Raw genomic sequence first — 7,732 nt, 5'->3', positions numbered from 1 at the left:
CGAGGTGCATTCAAAGAGCTGCAAGTTTGGGGAGTCCAGGTGAGGTTCAAAGCAAAATGGTAGAGCTGCACAGAGGGATTTGCAGAACATCTGCCTTTTGCTAGTACACCCAATTTTTTTTAGTGGCACAGGATTAAATCAATGCACAAACTCATAGTAAAAATATACAACTCTCTTCAGCCCAAACCAGTCCATGACCTTGTGGGATTGGGGATTGCCGGTATCAGGGCAGATTGTACCTCTTACCTGCACAAACTGCTCCAGGGCTTGCTTATCCAAGCATGTGTAGTTCTCCAGAAACTTGAGCTTCTCTAGCTGGAATTGATCCCGAGACTGGGCCTCTGCCTGTTTCTCCAGCAGCTGGAACACCATAGCACCCAGAAGGAGGTAAAAGAGATACCCCAGCACCAGTGTCAGAGTCCAGCTGATCTGTCTGTTGCATACCATGAGGTGGGGCATGCTGTTGCCACGAGGTCTCAGCTGTCCTTGCTGAGTACTCACTAGATTAATGTTCGGAGAGGCAGACTGCCCGAGACACGAAGGAATCACACGGTCACGTTTCCAGCTATCGCTGTGCAGACTGTGCTCAAACAGCTTTAGGGTATCAGGCCTGTATGAAATGCAACTAATGCACACAGTTTTCATTCCCCTTCATCTTTTTTTCAGCCACGAGTAAAATCACTGGAAAGCACTTATTATTTAATATGAATATTACTCATATCTTAGTTTTATAAATTGCTTTTTATCCAAATATCTTAATGTGCTTCAATGAATGGATGAAGCCTCACAAAACTACTGTGAGGGAAGCATCATCGCCATCATTTTCTAGGCAGGGCAACAGAGGCACAAATGTGATAAGTGATTTATCTCAGGTCACACAATGAGTTGATGGCAGAGCCAGGAAAAGACTGTTGGAATCTTATCTGTCAATACCTTGCTCTAAACATTAGATCTTAGTACATAGAAACTCTACGATCTCTCTGGTTATAGATTCCCTGGGACAAAGAAGAGCATGAAGCTGAATACACGGAAAAGTCAGTAGTTGCAGTCTGTACTGTGCAATCATTGGTGGCCTCACTGAACGCAACATGATGAAGCTTGTAAGCATCCTGAATTCAGCCTGATCACAAGACAGAAATCCTCTCTGGATCCTAACCCTAGCAAGTTTTCTCTCCTGGCCTGTTGGCGCCGAACTCTGTCAGTTGACTCCGAAAAGCCTAGGCTGTAGATTTAGGGAATGAATCATTCATCTTTGCTGCTTCCACTTCTGGCTTGCCCTTTTAAGCCAAATGCATGAAGGGGAAGGAGGGCTAAAGGTTAATCTTTAGCTAAAATGGTACCACAGACTCACTCAGGGGAACCTTAATGATTTTCATGCACTGAAAGGGAGATGGAGTTTAATAATTATTTTACATTAGGAAGAGCCTTACAAAGGCACCTTGGTCAAAATGTAATTGAATAAAAACTTGGATACAGAAAGAAAGCCACAGGTTTGGTATTGTGGTTTTTCTCTTAAGCTTCATCCTGGTTAAATGCCCCTGATGCCTGTTTCCTTCCTTTGCTCAATTATTGGGATTTTTTCACTTGCTTTACAGTGGGGACTAATGCTTGGAGAAGTAGGTTGATAGGCTATTTCAGTTCTCATTCACCTCTGGGAGAACCCATGTGCTGAAAGTCTGAACACCCATTCTACTTTACACTGGGGATGGGCTGACTGGCAGGAAACAGGGTATAGCTCATCCCCAGTAACTCATGAAAAACTACTTTATCAGTATGGCAGATCTTGGAGTTGTCCTGGTGCATTTGCAGGTGCTTTGTTGCTGCAGTGCAGGGCAGAGAGAACCTGAGGACTCAGTGTTGGACCCTGGCTCAGATGGAGAGGAGTCAGGAGCTGAAATAAGAGCAATTGATACTGAGGTGTACTTAGCAATGTTAGTCTGAAGTCAAATAAAGGTAGAATAAATTTGCACTTTAGGCCCCTGGCAGATGTTACATTTAAGACATGATTAACTAGTTAATCACCTCTTAAATAGCGACCTGCCCACACGTTAATGAAATTAATGGCATGAGAAAACAAGGAATAAACCACCAAAAAAGTGTAATAACTTTGTGGCTGGTTCCCATCTTGTCTTAAATTGCATATGCAGTCAGTCTGATTGGGGCTCCCAGCCTCCAGACTGCATGGGAGCCCTTGACTCCCAAGTGCTGCCCCGGGTGGGAGCCCCAATCAGCTGCTCCCAGCCTCCAGGGCACATTGGAGTAAAGGGCTCTGAGGCTGGGGCCCCAATCAGCTACTGCTCTCAGCTGCCGGGGCACAGCAGAACTGTTGACTCTGCTACACCTCCTGGCCATGAGGGGCAGCTGGTTGGGGCTCCCTGCTCTGGGGTGCAGTTGAGGCACAGCATGAACCCCAGAGCCTGGAAGCCCTGTCCAGGTGCCACTCCCAGCTGATCCCACAGTAGAGACAAGGGCTCTGATGTGCCCCTGTACCTGGGAGCAGCTGCTAATCTGTAGTGTCAGTCTCTGGGACTCAGCAGAACCTGTAAGTTGACTGTATCCCAGATGCTGGGAGTTGCAACTGATTGGGATCCCAGCCTTGGAGGGTATTCAAGCCCTCAACTCTGATATGCTCCCAAGCTGAGAGCAGGGATTAGCTGATTGGCTTCCTAATTAGTCTGCACTAATTGCTGTTGCAGACAGTTCATCTCAAGCTCCCTCTGCACCAGCAATATGACGCAATGAGGATCTGATCCCTGGTCCCACAATTGTCTCCAGCTACATATGTGTAGCATGGCAGGAAGCACAATTGCCAGGGTTATGCATCAGATTCCATGGCACCTTTAGCTGAATAGCAGCTGCCAAAGGCCTTATAGATAGGGACTACTGGGTTTTGCGTCAAAGTGCACTGCGCAGTGGTTCTTTTAATCTTGCAGTTTGCCCTGCTTGCACCCCCGCTGCTGATTGGCAGAGGGTCCTGCCACTTGCCGTTTATCCCTTATTGCCGAGGAGGAGAAAACGACGCTTTTAAATATGCTGCGTTTTTTTGCTTCCCACTGCTGATTTGTGGAGGGACCCCACCGCTTGCTGCTGACAGGATGGGAAGCAAAAAATGTGGCATACTTAAAACTGGTTTTTGCCTCCTGGCTGTGAGGAGCAAACAGCAAAGCCAATGGAGTCCCTTCCACCAATCAGCAGTGGGAGGGGCACGTGGGAAAAACTGCAAGACTGAAGGAGCTGCCACGCAGCACACTTCCAGCGCAAATTTCAGTGGTCCCTACTTATAGACTAATCAAAGTAAATGTGTATATTTTTATATATATACAGAACAAGCTTTCATGGGCTGAAGCTCATTTCATCAGATGCTGTGAAAGGATGTGCATAAGGCAGTATATAAAAAAGAGAGAAATGTTGAATACAAAAGGCAGAAGGGAAGTGGGGAGAGGGAGAAAGAGGGGAGATTGATAGTTCCAAACAAGTAGATAAAAATTAGATACAAATGGATCTGAAGAAACTGAGCTACCGGTTTGCCTGTCACAGAAAGCAGTATTTCCAGTGGCCAGCAGTGAAGCGTTTTGTCTCCGAATTTCACAGGGGAAAGGCATTATCTATTTGTTGTGGACTGTGGGGAATTCATGTATAACTTGGGTTGGGACAGGTCGTATGAGTAATTGCAGCTTGCTTTCACCATATAAGTCTTAATGCTTAATGTCTGATGTGTAAATTTGTAGTGCCATAATCTATGGGACCCATTTCTCTTAGTAGGTGAAAAGGAGTGTAAATCTATTAACTTTCTGGGATGGATGTAAACACATCTATTTTGCTTACCTGTTGATGAACTATGTCAAATTTGTATAACTAATCATGCTACCATAATTAAAGGTACTAAGTAATTAGTTACATCAATAGATGAATTAATAAATGAGTGATTCAACTAATCTAGTCTACACATTTTCTCAGGAAAGAAAACATTCAGAGGACTTTTCCTTTCCCAGAAGTCTCATTGGTCTTCTATTCTTTTCAACAACAGAGTGTATGTCTCACATTTTGAAGCCTAAATCCTTGTGGCCTGGGGGAAAACAAACATCAGTTAGGCTGGTAGATTTCAATGTAGAAAGACGGGGGCGTAAAAAATAAAATATCTAAAAGATCTAAAAAATTGGGGTACTTTTCTCGGGCTTGTATAAACCAAACCTCCAAATTTGATGAGCTTTCTTCATCCTCTGTTCTTGATAGGCCCATAGCTAAAGTGAGGTGCATCACGTACACATTGGAAATGCAGTGATTTTTAATCATCTTTGATATAAGCCATTATTATCTTTAATGGCAGAAATAAACTATTACTTAAAAACACATTTCAAAAGCGTAGTCACCAAAAATCAATTAATGGAAAATAAAATATACCAAGCAGCTGGGATGAACCTGAAAAGACACATGGAATATGTGATAAGATATGTCCTCTGCCTGACCTAATAAGCGGTGTTTCAGTAGAAAGAGTCAAAAATAAAAAATCAATTGTGTCTACACAAAAGAAAATGCAAAGTAAATGCACAGTTGGAGATGAGGCACTTTCCAGTTGAATAAGCTTGGAGATAAGTGCAAGGACAAAACCATGAACACTTATTTAACAAAGGTATTTTCACAAACATACAGTTTCATGCAAGTGAACAGAACAGTGTATTCTGAAACTGTAAGAAAAAATGTGAAAGGTAATGGTGACTTTGTTCCTACCATTGTCATTGTCTTCTGTGTGGGGGAACTACAATTCTAGTGAGGTATTTGAGGGGTAGGCAACATAAAACAGGAGCTGTAGAGCAGCAACTAAAAAAACTCTTCAATTTAAATTTTTTCCTTACAATTGAGGTCAAGGATGTAGGGATGTAAATGGTTAAACAACAATTATGTTTATACCACTTACCACTTACTGTTCAGTGACCTCTGGCAGGAATGGCTTTGGCCCTTTATGTCTTCACCATATACTTGGTGCTATGCAGGCCCCAGGCTGCTGATGGGGAGCTGTGGGTGGGGGGCGGTGGGTGTGGGTGAGCCACTAGGGGGTGCTGCCCAGCTCTGGCTTCCCCTCTTCTCCCCAGGCAGGGGTTGGGGCTAGGCTGAGGATGGAACTGGGGTTGCAGACCTCTCCTGTACCCAGATCCCACTGCCATGGGAGGGGAGGGAGGTGCTGGGCCTCTCCACTGGGGTAGGTGCCCATCATAGAGGATAGTCCAGTTGTCCTCTGTTCTCTATTGATATGAAACCCGACCCCTTTATGTCCTCTATTTTTCTCTTAAAGAGAAAAATAGAGGGCATAAAGGCATTAGGTTTGGTATCAATAGAGGACAGAGGGCAGAGTAGCAGAAAATGTCTATGATGGCCACTACTTGGGGTCAGGCAGAGCCTTCCCGCCATAGCAGCCCATGGTGGGTCTGCCTGGCCCCCCCACAGCAGTGCGTCCCAGGCAGGGTGATGAGATCCCTGTGCATTCTGCTGTGCTAATGCCCCTGTGGCCCTAACCTGGAAGGCTCCTCCATGCTGCCAAGCCAGGCCCTCCCCAGCTCGCCGTGGGGGTTGGGGGGGGGCTGGTCCCAGCAGGGTGGCCTCCACTGGGCACGCTGAGTCTTTCTACATCCTGACCATGGTGCTGGGGCCATGCAGGACCTGGCTGAGCCTGATGTGGGGCCGAGTGCGTAGCTGGCGTGGCCTGAGGAGGCGCCACAGCAGCTGAAGCAGGTGGTGCTGGGTCTGAGGGATGTGTTCCCTTTCACTAAAGAGCTTTGCACCTCAACCAAGCAGTTAAGTGCTGATGATCAATTTGGTTGTGGAGATCATGTTAAGCTAAATTCCCTGGCAGTGTCTTCTGTTGCCACTCCTCCATCTGTTTTCTGAGCTGACCTCTTGCATGCTTCTGACTTTTCTCTTGCCAGCGTTAGGGGCATGACACCTTGATCAGCCCTAGCAACTGCCCAGTGCAACATTAAGCCTTTCCTTTAAAAAAGTATTTCTTCAGGTATTGCCTTCCCCTGATTGAAAAATTCTCATAAATTATCATTTGGCCTCTTCTGCAACTCTTACGCCACGTCCACATGAGCTTGGACGTTTGGCTCCCAGGGGACAACTAGCAGTGCCACACCTTGTGCTGTTGCTAGTTGTCTCCGGGGAACACCTGTGTCATGCACCCTTTGGCATGCAGCAAGTTACCCCGAGTGGGGTAGGGGAGGCTGGGGCTAGTACTGGGCTGGCCCCAGCAACCTTACCTGTGGTCCTGGAGGCCTCCTGGGGCTGCAGTAGCGGTGATCCTGCTGCATAGAGCCTGGCTGGCAGCCAAAGTATGCTGCTCCACCTTTTTTGTGCAGGATTTTTGACCCCTGGGTATCCAGAGGTCAACTCCCCCCCAGCCTTGCAGTGTGGAGAATACTTGAATGTCTGCAGCACCACATACCACATGGCCATGATTGCCTGGATGCAACCTTAGAAGGTATATGTAGCTTCTTAATAGAGCTGTCTGGATGATGCATGCAATGACTTGTAAGGAACATCCTCAACCTTTTGCCCAGGGCTTTTTGATTTGACTGGGACTTCCTCTTCTTCTCATTATTGTTGCTGTCTTCGTTGTTGTAGAACTCAGAGGTTCCAGTCATGTACGAGGCGCTCACAGGGCTAGGTACTGTATACACTCAGAGTAACAAGGTGTTGTCTATCTAAATATGAACTCTAGCATAGATTCAGTTTCAAATCTGAGCACTGAATTCTTGCCCAAATGTAACCTGGATCTGGATCTGAATGGCATCTTCTTGGCTCATCTCTAGGCCTATGATAATATATCCATCATTCCATTCTGATGTGATAGATTGTTCACCCCAAGTGTTCCCATCTGAGATCTTCTGGAAAACTCAGATACCAATATGATTCCAGGGTTGTGACCCAGCTGATACATCAAATTAAATATACTATGCTAAGGAAATAAGCATAGTATAAGGAAAGACCCAATATTTCAAAAATTGTTAAACCCATTTCTGGCATTGCTTTCAAAATGCCAAGTCCTACACATAGAATACTGTTTTTCAAACTATAGAAGAAATAAAAAATAGATGTCAAGCTAAAAGTAACTGAGGAAGCTTAACTTGATGTTTAATTGGTTTCTGAAAGGTAATTACAATTACCTAAATATCCTGATCCAGTATTTCTAATTAAAAAAAACAATACTGTAATGAAATATGGAAGATCACACAAGTCTATGTGGTGCAGAAGTAAGATTAGGCTTAAAATGATAATGAGGTATATATAGCTGAGGGATACATTGGCTGACCTGCCCAGTTCACTGTTCTGATATGACAGTTCATGGCTAACTTTCTAGAGTAAACTTTTCTGAATAAGGCCAGAAGACAAATCTGAATGTGAGTATTCAGAGGTTCAGTACAAGTTTGCTTCTGGCCAGGACAACCGTACACAGCTAATTGCTGAATTGTGTCATTTCCCCCTTGTTTACTGGAGTTAGTTTTAAACCCTAATTTTCTGAGCAAAGTAACATACTGTATTTCTGTTCTCTACCAACTTTCTGGTCTTGATTTTGATGTTATTTGCTCCAGATTTGGACAATACAGTTTGAAATACTGATTTATACATGTATGTAACAGGTGCATTGGGCTTTTTGTCTTTTCCAGGAGAATGGATAAAAGAAGCCACAAGATTTTGATTATACTTTTCTCTCATAATTTCTGTGAACAATTCCTTGAAT

General features: G+C 44.7%; 1 protein-coding gene across 1 annotated transcript in view; it reads right to left on the bottom strand.

Annotated features, from left to right (window-relative positions):
• Positions 1–6,635, bottom strand: part of KCNK16 (potassium two pore domain channel subfamily K member 16) — a 17,914-nt gene extending 11,279 nt beyond the window's left edge. Inside the window, exons 1-2 of the mRNA XM_019548591.1 lie at positions 6,541–6,635; positions 247–610 (exon numbers count right to left, since the gene is read on the bottom strand). Of these exons, the coding sequence (XP_019404136.1) occupies positions 247–610; positions 6,541–6,635 (459 nt within the window). The remainder of the gene's footprint in view (positions 1–246; positions 611–6,540) is intronic.
• Between the last annotated feature and the right edge of the window lie 1,097 nt (positions 6,636–7,732).

The sequence above is a fragment of the Crocodylus porosus genome, unplaced genomic scaffold (assembly GCF_001723895.1).
Source record: "Crocodylus porosus isolate Cpor-Errol unplaced genomic scaffold, CroPor_comp1, whole genome shotgun sequence".
NCBI lineage: Eukaryota > Metazoa > Chordata > Crocodylia > Crocodylidae > Crocodylus > Crocodylus porosus.
The sequence above is the reverse complement of the archived record's forward strand: the minus strand, read 5'-3'. Positions and strand labels throughout refer to the sequence as shown.